General features: G+C 56.1%; 1 protein-coding gene across 26 annotated transcripts in view; it reads right to left on the bottom strand.

Annotated features, from left to right (window-relative positions):
• Positions 1 to 19,260, bottom strand: part of GAK (cyclin G associated kinase) — an 82,335-nt gene that overhangs the window by 22,777 nt on the left and 40,298 nt on the right. For 14 of the 26 annotated variants that reach the window (XM_055245960.2, XM_055245958.2, XM_063619347.1 and 11 more), the window contains 8 exons: positions 18,706 to 18,829; positions 14,534 to 14,583; positions 13,815 to 13,963; positions 13,183 to 13,305; positions 12,350 to 12,483; positions 7,678 to 7,872; positions 7,207 to 7,324; positions 6,650 to 6,729 (listed from right to left, as the gene is read on the bottom strand). In XM_055245960.2, coding sequence (XP_055101935.1) covers positions 6,650 to 6,729; positions 7,207 to 7,324; positions 7,678 to 7,872; positions 12,350 to 12,483; positions 13,183 to 13,305; positions 13,815 to 13,963; positions 14,534 to 14,583; positions 18,706 to 18,829 — 973 coding nt within the window. Of the gene's footprint in view, positions 1 to 6,649; positions 6,730 to 7,206; positions 7,325 to 7,677; positions 7,873 to 12,349; positions 12,484 to 13,182; positions 13,306 to 13,383; positions 13,579 to 13,814; positions 13,964 to 14,533; positions 14,584 to 18,705; positions 18,830 to 19,260 lie in introns of all 26 variants that reach the window. The other 12 variants (XM_063619342.1, XM_063619339.1, XM_063619335.1 and 9 more) reach the window with 1 other exon arrangement.

A 19,260-nucleotide genomic window follows, 5' to 3' on the forward strand; every position in this document is an offset into this window, starting at 1 on the left:
ATTTCCTATGATCATCTTTGATCCCACTGTCATAAACTGCACTGATAAGCCCGGGCTCTCCAGCGGGCAGCAGGCTCCCCATGCCTGTCTTATTTTATGCCACCTAAAATCTCTACATGTTGAATTTCGTATACCTAAGAAAATAAAGAAGAAACACAAGAGTGGCGGCCAGTTCCTGGAAAACCCAGGCTACCAGCGTCTGCAGGGCCAGGAGCACCCGGAGCAGAGTGGGATAGGCCGACGGAGGGCAGGGCCAGGAACAGCCAGAGCAGGGTGGGATATGCCGAGGGAGGGCAGGGAGACAGGCCTGGCGGTCTGTGTGGGTCAGAGCCACTGCTGGTTTTAAATGTCACTTCTCTGAGCTCCACACATGCCTGTGATGTGTGAAGGCCTCTAGTTTGCCCCTTCCTGCTCACCCCTAAAACATCCTCTCCCTGCACGAGGGGAGAGCACCCTGTGCCTGCCCTGAGGGGTGGCCAACCTCACGCAGAGCAGCGCCCCCTCGATGCCCACTCAGGGCTCTGGGTGGAGATGGCCACGGCCGAAGCCGGGACTGACGTGCACTCCAGCCGGGGCCAACACGAGCTTCCCCCTGCACCCGAGCCTCTCTGCGTGCCGCTGTCTGTCGTCAGGAGTAGCAAGGACTGCACAGCGGTGGCACAGCTGGCGTGGAGATGTGCAGGAGGCAACGTCTGCAGAGGAGCCAGCAGAGAATCCGACGGCCACTGCAGTGGAGGCTCAGATCGGTCACGACCAAGGGCAGAGAGGCACAGCGGAAGGGGCACGGAGGGAGGGAGTGTGTTGGACAGACAGGCTTGGGTCCTGGGACAGACCGAACTTGGGCAGCCCCAGAGGGAGTGCTGCTCATGCCCAGCCTCCCTCCCCCAGCTGCCCCTTGAGATGGCCCTGGGCACTGGGCCTGCGGGCTCGGCTGACCCAGCCTGGCGCTGAGGGCACAATGAGGTCTGTGAGCAGGGCTGACCGCTCCCGAGAGCCCTGGACTGTGGAGGACACGGCCTCTGGCAGTGTACTGCCAGACTAGCTCCAACAGGGCAGAGGGGACTCCTGACAGGCTCAGCTGTTACACCTGTGCCATGGCTGCAACCCTGTGCCCCTCTCACCCAGGCACAGCGCAGGCTCGCCACGCAGGGAACACGCCTCTCACCCAGGCACAGCACAGGCTCGCCGTGCAGGGCCCACGCATGCTCCACATGCTCCTCTCCTGCTGCCCCGTGTCTAACTTCACATTCAGCCATCTCATTAGATCTATCTGCTCGTTCTGAGAGTGTGCAGGCTCCTTAGGGTTTCTTGCTGAAAACAATCACGCTACCTGTGAAAAGCAACAGCTGACACTTCCACTTCTTCCGCCCTTTCTTTCTTTTTCTTGCCTTACTGCACTGGCTAAGACCGACCATAAAATACTGGATAGTGAGAATGAAACCCTTGCTCTGTTGGCAAACTCAGGAGGGAAACGTCCAGATGGGTCATGAGCAGCTGTGGTGCTTTAGGGTTTCTGTGGCTACTCTTCATCGCCCTAAGAAGGTTTCCTTCTGTTCCTCTCTGCTGCGCACTTTGATGAGAAAGGAGCCCTCATTCTTATGCTTTATCTGCGAAAACTTCGCCTGGTTTTTGCCTTTGCTCGGCTAATGTGGTGAATTACGGTAACTGACCAACTTTCAAATGTTAAAACCACTTTCCTGAAATAAACCAGATGTCAAGACATGTTACCTTTGTTACATAACACTAGGTTCTTTTAGCTAACATTTTGTTTAGAATTTTTCTATCTAAATTCCTGAGATCTGGCTTGCAATTCTCCTTTCCAAGAGGTTCTTTTGTGTGCGCACACAATCACGGCTCACCACAGCTTACTAGGCCTCCCAGGCCCAAGTGATTCTCCCACCTCAGCCTCCTGAGTAGCTGGGGCCACAGGCGTGCGCCACCACATCCGGCTGATTTAAAAAAATTTTTTTTGTAGAGACAGGGCCTCACCATGTTAACTAGGCTGGTCTCGAACTTCTAGCTCAAGTGATCCTCCCATCTTAGCCTTCCAAAGTGCTGGGATTACAGGCGTGAGCTGCGGTGCCCGGCCTGCAGGAAGATCTTAAATTACAGAATACATTTCTTTCACAGACGTTCCAATGCCGTATTTCTTCACAGGTGTGTTTTGAGAGGCATTTGTCAGATAATTTGCCCATTCCACTCAGAATGGCGCTCCTCCCCGCACCTCACACGCTGTCTGAACGTCTACGGAACCCGTCTCCCTCGGTTTCCCACCCTGGGAGTCCGTGTTCTGTCTCCCTTTCTTGACCAGAGGAGTTGTTAAGGATTCAATTAATCTTTTCAGATAATCCAAAGAAACATCTTTTGGCTTTACTGACTTTTCCTATAGTACACTTGCTTTTTTTTTGAGATGGAGTTTCACTTGTCACCCAGGCTGGAGTGCAATGACACGATCTCGGCTCACTCCAAGCTCCGCCTCCTGGGTTCAAGCGATTCTCCTGCCTCAGCCTCCCAAGTAGGTAGCGTCCACCACCACGCCCATCTAATTTTTGTATTTTTAGTAGAGATGGAGCATCACCATGTTGGCCACGCTGGTCTTGAACTCCTGACCTCAGGTGATCCACCTGCCTCAGGCTCCCTAAGTGCTGGGATTACAGGCATGAGCCACCATGCCTGGCCAGTATGCTTGTTTTTAACTGAATTCTGTTCCTACCTTTGATTATTTTTTTCCACCTACTTTTTTGAGTTTAATTTGCTGTTCTGTTTCTAACTTCTTGAGATAACGAGTTTAGGTCATCAACTTCTAACATTTTCTTTTTTTCTTTTTTCTTTTTTTTTTGAGACAGGGTTTTGCTCACAGCTCACTGCAGCCTTGCAGCCTTGATCTCCCAGGTTCAAGCAATCCTCTTGCCTCCCAAAGTGTTGGAATCACAGCTGTAAGCCACTGTGCCCAACCAACCTTTCTTCCTTTTAATGTATGCGTTTAGGTTACAAATTTCCTCTAAACCCTGCTTTAGATGCACCCCACACATCTGGTAAGTGGTATTTTGATTATCACTGCGTTTAAAATATCTTCTCATTTCAACAGTGATTTCCTGTTTGGCACACAGGTTACTGAAGGAGCATACGGTCTCTGGGTGTTTTCCTGTCACTGATTCCCACTTTAATCCACTGTTGAGATGTCTTGAGACTTGCTGTACTACCCAACGTGGAGTCCACTTTAATAAACACCCACTTGAACAGATGCCATTTCTCCAAGTATTTGCTGAAGTTTGCAAAACTCAGGTCAAGTTGGTTAAACCTTGTAAAAAAAAAACTATAGGCCGGGCGCGGTGGCTCACGCTTGTAATCCCAGCACTTTGGGAGGCCGAGGCGGGCGGATCACGAGGTCAGGAGATCAAGACCACGGCGAAACCCCGTCTCTACTAAAAATACAAAAAAAAATTAGCCGGGCGTGGTGGCGGGCGCCTGTAGTCCCAGCTACTCGGAGAGGCTGAGGCAGGAGAATGGCGTGAACCCGGGAGGCGGAGCTTGCAGTGAGCCGAGATTGCGCCACTGCACTCCAGCCTGGGCGACAGAGCGAGACTCCGTCTCAAAAAAAAAAAAAAAAAAAAAAAAACAAAACTATATCCTGATGTTCCTGTCTATCTGTTCCACTGCCTGGGGAGAGAGGCGGCCATCAGCGTGGGCCTGTCAACTTCACCTCCCTTCTGCCCCTTTGTGCTGCCTGTACTGAAGCCATGTCATCACCCTCACCCCTGCAGCGTCACCCATCACCTGCTGCCTTGGTCTGTCCCACCTGATATCAACAGTGACACCAGCCTTCTTCCTGCTATGGTCTGCATGGCAAGTAATTTCCAATTATTCCACTTCAGCCTTGCTGGGTCTCCGTGTGCATGGGTTTTGAAGTATGGCTCCTGTAAGCAGTACAGACTTCAGTTTTGTGTGAGCTTGGTTTCTAATCCAGCCCGATTAACTAGAGTGTGTCTTCTATTCACCTTCAATGGGATGACTGACAGGCACAGCGGGGCGTCGGTCTACCAGCTGGCTGTTTTCTATCTATATCCCATCTGGGTTTGTTTCTTTATCTCTACATTGTTCTTGTGAATTAATCACATATTTTTTGTTATATTTTTCTTCTTGATTGTATCTTTAATCTGCCCTAGGGATAGGTACATTCCCTGCTTCCTGGTGACGGAGCTCCTGAAACACATTCACTTGGTTAATCCCCTCCTCGGCTGTGCGTGTGTGTGCACGCGCGCTGGTGCTCCTGCTGGTGTGTGCACAGGTGCGCACTGGTGCTCCTGCTGTCACGTTACTACCAAACAGGTTTTAAAACCCACGGGACGTTAGTATTGGTGTTTTAAGCAGCTGGTGCTGGTGTCATTTCACCACAGTCATGCATTCCAGCCTCCCTGCCCTTCCTTCCCCAGGCCGCAGGCTTTGCAGGCTTGCCTTGGATATTTGCTGAAATGAAGCAGTTCTGCCAACAATCAACTCTCTCATCCTTTGCTTGGCTGAAGACATCTTTAACTGGCTTTCATATTTCAAGGATAATTTCACCGGATATAGAATTCCTGTATTTTTCTCTCAGCACTTTAGAGACAGTGCGCCACGGCTGCCTTCGGGTGTCTCTCGGCACTTTAGAGACAGCGCGCCACAGCTGCCTTCGGGTGTCACTCTGCAGGTCATGCATTCCCACCCCTGTCCCATCCCCAGGGGCTGGAGATTGTTCTCTTTGGGTTCCAGCAATTCAACCAGGATGCTCTGAGGTACTGAACCTCTTTTCTTCTTTTTGTTAAAAAAAAAAAAGTATCCTCTTTGGCGTCTGCAGAGCTTCTGATTCCATGGTTCTGATGTCCTCCATCAGTTTAGGAAAATTTTTGGCCAATGATTTTTCAAGTATTATTTGTTCCACTCTCTCTCTTCTCCTAGAACTTCAGTAAAAGCACGCCAGGCCCCCGCGGTGCCAGTCTCTCTCATGACCCTCTCTGCACGTGTCTCCTTCCGTCGTTTCTTCGCTGCGCTGCCATCGAAGATCCTTTTCTACCAATTCACCGTCTGTTCTGCTGTGCCTATTCCACTGTTAACCATGTACTGAAGCCTTCATTTCGGCTGTAATATTTTTCAGTTCTAGAATTCACATCTGTCTCCTTTTTATGTTTCAGATCTCTGGCGAAATTCCCATCATTCCCCCGACTTTCTTGAATAATCAATCAGTTACCAAAGTCCCTGCCTCCTGCCTCCAGCATCTGGATCCCCGACAGGTCCTTCACCGACATTTTCCTCGTCACCATCAGTACCTTGGTCTTTAAAGCACTATTTTAAGCACCACCTCCACCGTGGCTGAAAACTCTAAGAGCACTGGGTGTTTTTCTTCCTCCAAAGGAGGAAAAAAGAAATGAAATTATTAAAGTTGTGAATATGTGAGTTAAAAAAAGAAAAGCGTAAGACACAACAAAGACAAGAGATGTAAAAAAAGAATCACAGAGACAGAAAAACACAAGACGCCCCGGTCTCCCAGTGCAGGCCGTCCGTGACAGCAGCAGGCACCAGCTCTTCCTGAGCTCACCCAGGCCAGGCCAGCACCCTTCCCAAGGTGCAGAACCCCCCAGCATCCCCGTGGGGCTGGCCCAAGGCTTCCCTTTGTCTACTGGGTAGGAACCAAGAGCACAGAGCCTGAACACAGCAGGCCCTGCAGCCACAGCCTCTGTCTTGGAAGCCGCCATGGGTGCCCCCTCTGGCTCCTGGAACAACGTTTGTTCCACTGTGTCTTGGCGGATAAACCTGCCTGTGGTTGAGTAGAAAGATCTCCAGTTAAATGGGAGGCCGAGGTGGGCGATCACTTGAGGTCAGGAGTTCAAGACCAGCCTGGCCAACATAGCGAAACCCACCTCTACTAAAAATACAAAAATTAGCCATGCGTGGTGGTGCAGATCTGTAATCCCAGCTACTCAGGAGGCTGAGGCGAGAGAATCGCTTGAGCCTGGTGGGTGGAGTTGCAGTGAGCCGAGATCGCGCCATTGCACTCCAGCCTGGGCGTTAGAGCAAGACTCTGTCTCAAAAAAAAAAGAAAGACCTCCAGTTAGAATCAGAACGCCCGAGTGTGAGAGCCTGCTCTGCTGCTCACCGCATCTGCACCTGAGCCTGCAGAGGGCAGGGTACACACAGGTGGGCGCCGAAGTCAAGAGGACAGGGAGCTAACAGGTGCTGGACATGGCGGGGGTGAGGGCCATCCCGTGGCTGTGCTTGTTTACAGAGGGAGCTAACAGCAGAGTGTGAGCCTCCACACAGGATCGCCCCGCATCATCTCCAACCTCCGCCTGGCAGGGCACTCTGCACACAGCAGGCTCAGGAACGTTTGCTAAGATGCAGCCGCCACCCGTTCACCTGCTCACGTCACGCCCGGGTGTGAGGGCTAAATTCTAACAGACACACACACCAACGGGGGGCAGAGCAGCAGCCACCGGGTCCACCCCAGCAGCCTGCACACGCGCAGCTCCTGGATGGCCCAGGAGCAGGCCCAGCGCCATCGAGTGGCAGTCACACAGCCCGCCACTCCCCCTGGCGCTCCCACAACTGGCCCACATGCAGGTGCTGCGGCACAGGGCACGTCCCTCCCCACCGAGCACACGCAGCACCAACATACTTGGCAAATTTCACAGTGGTGGCGTTCCGAGGCACAAACCCCGTGTGGAACTGAATCTGGAACATCTTCATGGATGCCATCTGCAAAGAGAGCAAACACGACGTCCCGCGTGGAGGGTGAATCCAGATCCTGGGGCCACAGGTGAATTTTTCCCAACGGGCGAGCTCTGAGAGCAGCTCATGGTGCTGGAGGCACAGACAGCGCCCCCGTGCCACATGTGGGGGAAGCGGGAGAGGGTCTGTGTGTGGCAGGTAGCCCCGAGGAGAATGCACGGGCCCACAAGCTGCTTCACGGCACTGCCGTGGGGGCTGCCCCAAGTGGACACGCAAACTCAGTCTCAATGGAAACGCCAGGCTTTTCAGGCTGAGATCCTGCCGCGTCCAGTGCACGGGGCAAGTAGGGGGCACTGTGGGGCAGTCGCCACATGAGAGCCCACAGCACTCACCAAACAGCGAGCACCCTGGACCCTCGGTGAGAAGTGAGCGCACCATGGCCCCCAGCCCCCCACGAGCCTGGGCGTGAGTGGGGAGCACCGGGCAAGCCACAGGCTCTCTCACCTTGGCCTGCAGCCGGCCGCCCAGAGTGGACCGGGCATGATAGATGACAATGAGCACGTCTCCTTGCACCGTGACGCCCAGGGGAATCACCGCTTTGCCATCCTCAATCTTAAAATCCCTAAGGACAGAATGACGAGAGAAAAATTAAACAAAAAAACCCCCCAAAACCAACCAAACAAAAACAACAACAAACAGAATGAGAAATTGTCCACTCAGCTAAAACGTGTGATACCCAATAAAGAATAACCCCCATGAAGAGCCTCACAAGAATTCTGACGTCTCCTGGACACTCGGATCCCTCTAACCTCCCGCTGCTGACCAGGATCCCAAGTGACCTGCCACAGACGCCACAGTTCCAAACACGTCCACCTCAGCAAGCGCCTGTCCCCGGCAAGGCCAGGGCTCCTCTTTAATGGTTTTCCGGAGGGGTGAGGCTGAGGGAGCACGGCGTGGGGCCGCCGCTGCACTCACCGCATCTTGTCGTACTCCTGGGAGGTGCTGGCCACACGCTCGTCCCCCACGTAGACCTCGCAGAAGGGCCTGCAGCCGCTCCTCTGCTTGCTGAACAGCGGCACGGGCGTCATGACCACGGCCCTCACCAGGATGGGCTTGCTGTGGGGTGTGATGGGCTCCTCTGCCACCATGTCACACATGTACTCGATGTACCTGGGGGCAGACGTGACGCGTCACCATGTGATGTGCCCTGAGAGGGGACCACACAGCTGATTTTGTCTTTCGAATAGGAGTCTTTCATGCTAGAAATTTCCCTTGTAGCAATGTTTTAGTTGCTCCTAACAAATCTGATGTTATAATTTTCATTTAGTTATATATATATATGTGTGTGTGTATACATATATGTATTTTTAAGACAGAGTCTTAAAAATACACCCTAGTTCAAGATATTTTTAAATTTCTCGTGATACTCCCACTTTTACTCATGGGTTATTTAGAAGTTGCTTAATTTTGAGGCCAAGCGCAGTGGCTCACGCCTGTAATCCTAGCACTTTGGGAGGCCAAGGCAGGTGGGCTGCCTGAGGTCAGGAGTTTGAGACCAGCCTGGGCAACATGGTGAAACCCTACCTCTATTAAAAATACAAAAATCAGCCAGACTTGGTGGTGTGCACCTGTAATCCCAGCTACTCGGGAGGGCTAAGGCAGGAGAACTGCTTAAACCTGGGAGGTGGAGATTTAGAGAGTTTTCCAGATATTCTTCTGGTATTGATTTCAATTTTTATTCCACTGTGGCCTGAGCGCATAGTTTGTCTGATTTCAAATTTTAAAAATTTATTGAGGTGTGTTTATAGCCCCAAATCTGAACTTTCTCCTTGCATATTCCACGTGCATTTGAAAGAAATAAATGTGTGTTTTTCTGTTGTTGGGTAGAATGTCCCAGAACGCTCTATAGCTGTGTCGGCCTTCGTGGGTTGGCACATTCGGTTCTTCTACAGCCCTGCTAGTGGTCTGTCTACTTGTTCTATGGATTACTGAGAGGAAAATGTTGAGGTCTATCCTACAACGAGTTGTCTAGTGCTCCTTCCAATTTGATCAGTTTTTGCCTTATGGATGTGGAATGGAATCTGTTTTCTCTGACCTTGGTAACACAGCTCTGGCTTTCCCGTGGCTGGCATTCCCATGGTGCCTCTGTGGAGCACAAACCCCCCGGAGTCTGCCTCCCACCTCGTGGCACCCACGCCCTGCAGGAGGCCCTCTCCCGGAGCTTGTGCGGGGCAGGCAGGTGACGCCACTTCTATGGTGACGGTGCAGACCCCATCTTCCCAGCCACAGGACACTGTGGTCCAGCTCAGTCAGCAGTGAGCCAGGACAGCCGGTCCTTCAGCCACAACAAATAAATCCTGCCAACAGCCCGAGTGGCCAAGGAAGCAGATTCAGAAATGAAAGACAAATCAGCTTTCTCAGAGTCAATGCAGTGAACACCTTGAACAGAGGAGAGGGCTCAGCTAAGCCTCAAGGTCCAGGGAGACCATGAGAGAACGGACGTGTGTGGTTCTAAGCCCGAGTGTTGTGATGGGTCATGTAGCAATGACTAGTACGCTCTTCCCCCACCACCCTGCTCTGAACCCACCTCTGCCTCCGTGCTGAAAGAGGGCTTCCTGCAGTGTGTGGCCGAGCTGTGCGTTTCTGTCCCATATGACAATGCCTGTCTTTTAAACAAAACCACTCATGTTCAGCCTGAACACTGATGTGGCTGGATTAAAATCTACCATCTTGCTGGCTGTTTCCTATTTGTTTGATCTGTTCTTGGTTTTTCTTCTTCTTTTTGCCTTCTCTTGGCAAGGTTTATGTTTTCGTTTTACTTCTTGTTGACTTCTTAATTACAGCACCGAAGAAAAGCCCTTACTGGTTGTTCTAGGCTTTCTGACGAGAACCTTGTGGCTGACATCTTTTTGTACCTGATGCATCTTCTTCTGGCCACCTCCAACACTTCCTCTGCGCTTGGTTTGCAGGAGTTCTGACCAGGATGCACCTGAGTGGGTTTTTGTGTGTTTGTCTTGCTTTCATCCTGCTTGGTGACCTCTGAGCTTCTTGAACCTGTGGACTGGTATCTGTTACTCATTCTGGGAAATCCTCAGCCATGATTTCTTCACTGCTCCCACTTCCCTCTTCCCTTTCTGGACTCCACGTGTGTGTGGCCCTGCCCGAGGTGGAGGCAGCTCTTGGGTGCTTGTTCTACCTCCCGCTTTCTCTCTGTCAGTTTCAGGATCTCTCGACCTGGCTCCAAAGGCCACTGACTCAGCCTTGGTGATGTCGAAGGCGTTCTCATTTCAGGGATTTCCATTTGCTTATTTCCTGGCATTTCCACGGCTCTGAAGAGTGGCCCACTGGACCGTGCACCTGCCTGCCTTCTGCATGAGGGTCCTCTTTCCACGGCTCTGACATGTGGACCACTGGACCGTGCACCTGCATGAGGGTCCTCTTTCCACGGCTGTGACATGTGGCCCACTGGACCGCGCACCTGCATGAGGGTCCTCTTTCCACGGCTCTGACGAATGCCCCACTGGACCGCGCACCTGCATGAGGGTCCTCTTTCCACGGCTCTGAAGAGTGGCCCACTGGACCGCGCACCTGCATGAGGGTCCTCTTTCCACGGCTGTGACATGTGGCCCACTGGACCGCGCACCTGCATGAGGGTCCTCTTTCCACGGCTCTGACATGTGCCCCACTGGACCGTGCACCTGCATGAGGGTCCTCTTTCCATGGCTCTGACGAATGACCCACTGGACCATGCACCTGCATGAGGGTCCTCTTTCCACGGCTCTGACATGTGGCCCACTGGACCATGCACCTGCATGAGGGTCCTCTTTCCACGGCTCTGACATGTGGACCACTGGACCGCGCACCTGCATGAGGGTCCTCTTTCCATGGCTCTGATGAATGCCCCACTGGACCATGCACCTGCATGAGGGTCCTCTTTCCACGGCTCTGACATGTGGACCACTGGACCGCGCACCTGCATGACGGTCCTCTTTCCATGACTCTGACATGTGCCCCACTGGACCGCGCACCTGCATGAGGGTCCTCTTTCCATGGCTCTGAAGAGTGGCCCACTGGACCATGCACTCTGCATGAGGGTCCTCAGCACATCAGTCAGTTACTTTAATTTCCCTCAGAGTCACAGGGTACAGCTCTTTCTCTCGTCTCCTCCATCTGGAGGCAGAAGAAAGGGTCTTGGCCAGGTCTGGGCCTCCCTCATAGTAGCTGTGCCCCCTTGCCCAGCCCTCACTCTCCCATCTGTCCTCTGGGTGCCCACAGAGACTGTGCCTTCCAGAGGGCAAGGACCCTTCCAGTCCTGCAACCCTGGAGGCTTCACTCGCCCACTGAGACACTTGGCCTCCACTGGTTGGACTCTTTCTGGCCTCCTTCTCTTCTGGGGTCCAGTTACGTCCACCCCAGACAGCACACACACACACGCCTCCTCCCACAGGCACCTGACTCTCCTTAGATTCTGGGCCAGCGATGTGAAAAGGCCATGAACTTGAAGCTGGTCCAGCTAGCTGCCTGGTGGGAGCAGCACTCTGTACCTCTCTGCTCCTCCAAGGAAGGAGCTGTGGGATTTGATGGGGTCATGGAAGCCCAGCCACATGCCACAGGGAAAGAGACTCCCCGGTTCTCAGATGCCCCCTGCTGAGCAGGCCCCACGCACCTGGCCTGGCGGTGCCAGTGGCTTTCAGCTTGATGTGTGGAGGGGCTCCCGACTTTGCATTCCACTTGCTGGCGTCACACAGAAGACACAGCTGGATGGGGTGGCCATGATCTCCTCCCCCCAAGACTGTGAGCAAACCAGGCGGGGCCCTCCCTGGGGATCCACAGCAGCAGGAATGGCCTCCCGACCCTTGCCCCGTCCACAGGCTGTGTGCCCATCCAGAGGGGATGAAGAATGGGGAGTCCTCCGAGGCCTGAGTCCCTCCTCTTCCCTCCCGCCACGGTGGGGCCATAGGGCCGGCCTTGGCTCCTGGGCCCTAACTCCTGGGACCTCTGTGGTCCAGGTCAAGACCTGCTCTTTCAGAGGCTGGGAGGCTGCTCCAGCCTCACCAGGTCCTCACTGAGACCAAGGCCGGGGAGGCTTTATGCTGGGAAGGACTCCTCGTGCGTGGACACCTGCAGCCCTGAGAAACAGGGAGAGCCCAAAACACGCTGCGGCCACACTCCCATTTGAGAAACAGCCTCCTCCACGCGGCCAAGGAGAGCCTGCTGCGCGCTGAGGCGGAGCCGCACAGGAGCCCGCATTTGGCAGGGCCCTCAACACGCTGCGACTGTACTCACGTCTGAGCAGCGTCAGGCGCTCCACACAGCACCTGTGTCAGGTGGTCCACACGGCATTTTCACATGCGTTATCCACCAGAGCCCACCACATATACAGCATTTGTCAGAGAACCTAGTGTCCACCCAGAAGCTGGGCAGGTGCTGCCCCACAGCAGTCAGGACCACCGTGGCTGAGGGTCCACCCTCCCTGGGCTCTGCGGCCATAAGCCCAGGGCTCAGCCATGGCTCCGCGAGGCCGGGCCTGCCTTTCCCACCAGTGCCTGCAGCGGCACCGACTCGCCCCTCAGGAGACACCACAGCGAGGGCGGCAGTGCCACACGGGCCCACAGAGCTGTCCCGTCCCCGGAGGGCCACGCAGTACCTTTTGTGGGACGGCCAGATGCCTGGTGGGCAGCGCTTCATGCTGAACATGTACACGGCGGCCTCCGCGGTGCTGAAGAGGCGGCAGAAACACAGGAAGGAGCAGACGGCCACAGCAGACGCGGCTCTCCCGTCCTAGGACAGACAGACACGTCTCGCGTGCTCCTCGCACTCATGCAGGACGAGGGCTGACGGGGTCCTCAGGCATCCTACCCGCCCTGTGGCTGCAGGGACGCAGGGCTGTTCCTCTCTGAAGCTGGCATATGTTTAGGGACCTACATAACGTGACTGCCGAGGCAAGAACGGAGCACAACAGAGACTGAAGGTTCCCTAACGAAGAACAGGGCTAGGCCGCTCCAACAGGCTCTGCTGGTGCCCTGTACCCCTGCAAGAGACCTCAGCTCCATCAACCACAGCGGCAGCTGCCGCACCCTGGGAGGCTCAAGCACCACTAAGCCTCGCGCTGCAGAGGGGGAAACTGGAAGTGACTCTTAGGTGGCCACCGCGCAGGAGGGGAGGTGGGCTCCCCAGACGGCAGAGTGGCCTCCACACAGGCATGCAGGTCAACGCTGGGAAGGGCCACATGGGGAGGGGAGGGCGGAGCCATCTGGCATCTGTCCCCTCCAGATCCAAAGACACCAAGCACAGGGACTTTCTTCCGTGTCCCAGGATGAAGAACAGGCCGCAGCCCATGACTGGTGCTTAGATGCTGTTGAACTACCCAGGGTGAAGAACAGGCCCCAGCTCATGACAGGTGCTCAGATGCTGTTGAACTATGCATGAAATAATGAACTTTGACAAAAGACGGCGCCAGGGCAGGGCCCTCGAGCTCACCATGCAGTGCACGACGCAGACATTCTTGTGGTCCTGCCGCAGCCAGGCATGCATGTTCCTGCAGATGTTGTACAGGGTGTGCAGGTGCGGGGCCCGCCGCGCTGCCCAGCCACACTCGGAAACCTGTGGGGACAGGGCACGGTGGCACGGACGGCAGAGGAGCCCCGCCCCAGCCTTGGTCAGATAGGAGGGACAGCCTGCCTGCAGTGCGGGGCCTCCGCCAGCTGGTGTCATAAACAGGCGTCCACCTGCGCGAGAACCTCTGCGGCAGGACCTGAGCACTAGCGCTGCCATGGCCTTGCAGACAGAGCTCAGTCGGCTGTTCCTGGGCTTTGAGTCCCTTTGCATACTGACAAGTGTCGTGTCTGGAAGGAATGCCTCGGCCTCGAGCACCCTCTGGCAGGCGGGAAGCAGTGACAAGCTGGGGCCTCCAGGGTTCCCGTCAAGCGGCATCCTCAGAGCAACAGAGACCCCACCTGGCTCCCTCCTGCTCCACGCTCTGCAGCCCCACAGGAGACCTCCGGCCGTCCCCATCACAGCCCCACCCTGGCCAAAGCCCTCAGCTACGCCCCTGCACTGGAGCGGAAGGAAGCTGCCAGAGTGGCACCAACACAGAGCCTGTGGCCACACACCCGGTTGTGGAACCTGGAGGGCCGGTAGGTCCTCGGGGACAGGTTGTAGATGGCGTAGTGCCCTGGGTGCTTGGAGTCCAGGAACAACCGCACATCTTCGATGTTGTTTTTGAGCGCTGACTCCACACCTTCTGCTGGGAACGACATCACTGAAACAAGCAGGCCTGCGTCAGCCGCCGTCCCTGGGGGACGTGCACCTTGTGGCCAGGCTGCTGCTGAGGCCTCGCTGCTCCTGACACCCCCGGGCAAGCGCAGCCTCCGGCAGCTCCACCAGCCACTGCCCACAGAGCCGACCCCCTCACCCTCCGCGGACTCCCGGCCTGGGTGGACCTAGGAGCATGGACCCAGCCACACGCCCACCAAGACGGTGGCTGGGACTTCCAGAGACAGCTTTCTGACACCTGCCCGGTCTCCAGGCATCGGGATGAGTGACTGGGATGCCTGGTGCACAGAGGCCCTGGTTTTCCATGGACACGTCCTGGCATGACCTCAGGGAGCCATGGGAGGTGCCAGGCTGGCACTGACCCTGTCCACTGCTGCGCCTGGAGCCGCTGGGCACAGGCCGCCTGCCTGCCAAGGGGCCCCAGGCCGCCCCTGTGAGTCTGTGGCCGCAGAGGAGGCTGGAGCAGAGGCACCTGTGCCCTGACACACAGCAGAGACTCAGTGGGCACACAGGGAAGGGGCCGGGCGCGTCCCACAGCCTCACGTGGCACACATACCTGCAATTCTGGATGTGATGTAAGATATGTCCAGGTCACCCTTTGCGTAACTGGAATTCAAAAGAAGAGAACTTGGTTATGACAAGAAACACTCCACAGTTGAGTCACAGGGCTTAAGCCAGAGCCCAAGGCCTGGAGAAGCCGTGGGGCTCTCCCTGTAGAGGCTGCATCCCACGAGGAACATGTGTGTGCCCATGCGTGTGGGCAGGTTCCCCGGTGTGTGTGTGCTGTGGAGCTGACCCCTACATCAGAAGTGGATGGAAATGACAGCCTGCAGGTGGTGGAGGCGTGGGTGAGACAGGAGAGACGTCCGCTGTCTGACTGCCCGTTCCCCAGGGAGGCACAGCCCAGGAGTGGGCTAGGAGAGGGATGGCAACACCGGTGGAAGGGGAGGGCCAGAGAGCAAGGGTTGCTTGGATGATGGTGACAGGTCATGCCAAGCTCCAGGCACGGCCCAAGCCTGGTAGTTGCAGCAGTGGGATGCCAGCAGACGCCACTGGAGGCAGAGAGGGCCCCCTGCCCTGAGTGCCTAGAAGCCCCCTGCTGTGGCCACAGCCAACTCTCTACAGACCAACTGCCCCCAGCACTGGGTCCGCGGAACTGGTAACCCAGAGATCAAAACCCTCAATAACTCTGCAAGGACCCTGACAGGTTTATCCCACAATTCACTGGAAGTAGCAGCTGTGCAAGAACAGCCAAGCCGTTCTTGTGAGGGAAGGAGCAGAAGGGAGCCTCCCTCCCAGGGCAGAGTGGGCTGGAGGCCGCGGGGACCAGACAGGCTGGGCCAGGAGCAAGCTCAGCCAGGCACATCGCAGAGGGGCCGTCCTCATCAGAGGAACGCCTGGAGAAAGGTCCAGAGAGATGAATGACCCAAATACACATGACCGAACCGTCGCCTGAAAGTGACCGTGTATTCAAACGTCTTAAAAGCCGTGTAAACCCGCCAAGCAGGTGCTGACTTAGGATGCGGGTCTTCCAAAGCAACAAGGGAAGACGGGCAGGCACAGTGAGCCTGACACTCAGCCACTTTTGCAGCAAGAGACAAACAGGCCACGCGAAACACGGCTACTGGACCTATAATCTAATCACCAGCAGAAAAACAAAAACAGAGGCCAGGTGCGGTGGCTCACACCTGTAATCTCAACACTTTGGGAGGCCAAGGCAGGGAGATCACCTGAGGTCAGGAGTTCGAGACCAGCCTGGCCAACATGGTGAAACCCCCACTGCTCCTGTACCACGGCAGGCAGCGGCAAGCACAGCAAGCTGACACTACTTAAGCAAAGGTGGGCACTGAGTGCCACAGAATCCACGCACATCTCACCCACCCCAGCAGCCCTGCGGGGGCCCTGTGGACCTGGCTGTGTCGGCCTCAGGCACGTGTACCATGGGGGTGTGTGTGTGTCAGGGCTGCACCGGACGCTGACAGGACAGAAACCAGGGCCCAGACACAGGGCTCAGGCCCCGAGGCCCTGGCTTCAGAACAGCAAGCACCAGGGCAGCCAGGGGGCTCACAGCCACCCAGGTCCTGACTCCTGGGCTTGTCCGTGGGGAGAGCCAGAAACACAAATGAATTCACTGTCCTTTTTTTTTTTTTTTTTTTTTTTAATTGAGACAGGGTCTTGCTCACTCCAGGCCAGAGTGCAGTGGCACAACTCACTGCAGCCTCAACCTCCTGGGCCCAAGCGATCCTCCCACCTCAGCCCCCAGTGTAGCTGGGACCACAGGTGCATGCCACCTCGCCCAGCTAATTTTTTATTTTTGTAGAGACAGGGTCTTGCTGTGTTATTGTGTTGTCCAGGCTCGTCTCAATCTTCAAGTGATCCTCCCTCCTCGGCCTCCCAAAGTGCTGGGATTACACGAGCCACCGTGCCCAGCCATCTTTTGAGCCTCCAGGCCCAGCCAGAACTCACTGTGGCTTCTAAGTCAACTTTACAAACACGAGTTTATGCAGCTTCATCTGCCTCAAGCACGTGATGTGAAGAGAAGGCAGATCAAAACAGCAGGGCCGCCCTCAGCTGGCACCTGGGGGTGTCAGGAGGGTTCCCACCATCCCCTGACTAACAAGCGGCAGCTGGCTGTGCCTGAGTGCCGGGCAAGCAGCGCCTGCTCAAGCCAAACTGTGTCCTCCTAGGGCCTGGAACCCATGGTCCCAGCAGAGCCATTTCTAGGACCAGCCCCTGCGGCCTTAGGCTTCCAGCAGACAGCAGCTCTCACCATCATCGTAGCTGCTGGGGAGGGAGCGTGGCCTGGAGTACCCCAGGGAGGACCCTGGAGCTGTGCCTGGTTCCCTGGACGCCCCACACGCCCCCTCCCTCTGCTGACTCCACTCTGCCTGTCCCCACAATGCACTGCGGCCGTGGAGACCATTTTCACTGACGCTGAAAGTGACTGTTCCTAGTGACTTTCACTTATGGCTTTGCTGCCGCATCCTGTCCGTTTCCACTCTGATCCCAACATCACTCTCACCAAGATGACGCTGGAGTCTCTCCCCCCCGGGTCCATGGCTAGCCCTGCTGACGCTCCACACGCAGTGCCACCTGTCAGGACCCTGCAGAAGCCACAGCCCTGGGCCCCGTGGGCGGTGCGCTGGCACCAGACAGATGGAGCTGCCTCTGATCTTCTGTCAGCCACAACTCAGGCAGAAGGCATCACAGAGGAGGTGCCCAGAGTGGGCTCGCGCCCTGCTCCGGGGATATGCAGGCCCACTAAGAACAGGTTTCTCTCCACAAAAGATTGCACAGGTAATGGAACCACACAGCCAAACGTGCAGCACACACAGAGGCACACAGCTCACACACACAGGCACTCACACACTGCTACACATGCTTACACATGCACGCGGCTCACGTGCACTCACACACATGCATACACATGCACGCGGTTCACGTGCACTCACACACAGGTGTACACATGCACGCAGCTCACATGCACTCACACGTGTACACAAGCACGCAGCTCACGTGCACTCACACACATGCATACACATGCAAGCGGCTCATGCGCACTCACAGGCACTTGTGTGCATGCGTACACACGCATGCAGCTCACACGCACTCACAGGCACTCCTACACATGCGCACACACGCATACATGCTCAAACATGCACATGTGCTCATACACGTGCCTGCATGCACTCAGCTCACACAAGGACTCACAAGCACCAGCAAACATGCTCACACCAGCAATCACACACGCCTATGCACACACTCACACCAGCATTTACACACACATGCACACACGTTCACACATATGCATGTTAACACACCCATTCCCTCGCACACATGCTCAAAGACACATGCACCCACGCTCACACGTGCAGACACTGCGGTACACGCAGGCACAAGTGCACACACGTCTACCTGGTGCTGGGGACACAAAACAGCGATCACAGCACAAAACAAAGAACACAGGAAAAAGCCCGAAGGTGTCGCCAGCTGTGGAAGGAACGTGGGCCCACCAGGGGCCGTAGTTCCTGCATCACGGCCGCCAGTCCAGCCCAGCTCCTAGGCTGTTTCCTGTCAGCCGACATCCTTGAGCTGGTACGACCACAGGGCCAGATGAGCAGCCAGCGTGCTCCTGGGCGTCCAGCTCCTCCAGAAGAGCCAGTGCGTGGACCCCGCAATGCAGACAGGCCGCACTCTGGAACATTCCCAGTGCTCTGTGAGCAGAGGCTGCCGGGCCTGCGGGCCAATGTCAGGGGCCACCCCCGCACAGACGCGCCCTTGGACAGCCGACCCAGAGGGAGAATTTCTCCCACCACAGGCTGGGACTCACCTGATCTAAGTCTGAGTAACTAGGGCTTTAACTCACGGGACTAGCTCAGCGAGGCACCACCACAGATGTTTCACCCAATTTACACAAAGAGTCCCGGGAACAACCCAGGAATGCCCCAGAGTGAGGGGCGTCATCACAGCGAGGGAGAGGCGGGCCCAGGCGTCTCCCCAGCAGGGCCTTGCCCCCCAGGCGGTCAAAGGAAAGGGATCTGCCCAGCTCTGCGGGGTGCTGGGCGCATTCCGACTCCCTGGGAGAAGTGGGTGACGCTGTCCCATTGCCTCAGGGGCCCCTGTGGGGCCTGATGACCAGCTGTTCCACCGCGGCCAGGGAGCAAGGGCAGGGACTGCAGCCTGGAACGAGCGCGCGGCAGGTTCAGGGCTCTGGAGCCTAACACTCACTTAGCGACGGACTGTATGACCTTGGAGGAGGTGTCCTTGAGGTTGGTGAAGAGCCGCTCTGTCCCACCCCGCAGAATGTCCAGGAAGCCGCCGTACGGCTGGTCGTACTCCGCCAGGGCCAGGCCTGCAGGGAGACACAGTCTCAGCAGGCCCCAGGTGCTCGGTCTCACCTCCCCAGGTGCGGGTTGCTGGCTGGGCCCAGGCAGCGGGAGCAGGGAGCGGGTGGTATGGCCAGGCCCCTGACCCACACGTACCCAGCAGCAAGCCAGGCCTCAGCACTGGCAGGTCTACCCTGTCCTCAGCCTTTCCAGAGACCCAGGAAGTGGTCAATCTGGGTGTGGAAGGGCTATGTGGCCACCTCAGCACAGCTGGGGCTGGGACTCTGTCTGCGGGGATAGTCCAGCCTCACGGCCACAGCTTCAGGTCACCATCACCCTGGACATGAAGACATGAAGACAGAGTGGTGGCCCCTGGCCTGGTGGGTCCTGCGAGTGAGGTCTTCACAGGCGGCTTTGGTGGCACAAGTGGGTGTTAAAAAAAAAAACAAACACCTGG

This window comes from Symphalangus syndactylus, chromosome 16 (genome assembly GCF_028878055.3).
Source record: "Symphalangus syndactylus isolate Jambi chromosome 16, NHGRI_mSymSyn1-v2.1_pri, whole genome shotgun sequence".
Classification (NCBI taxonomy): Eukaryota; Metazoa; Chordata; class Mammalia; order Primates; family Hylobatidae; genus Symphalangus; species Symphalangus syndactylus.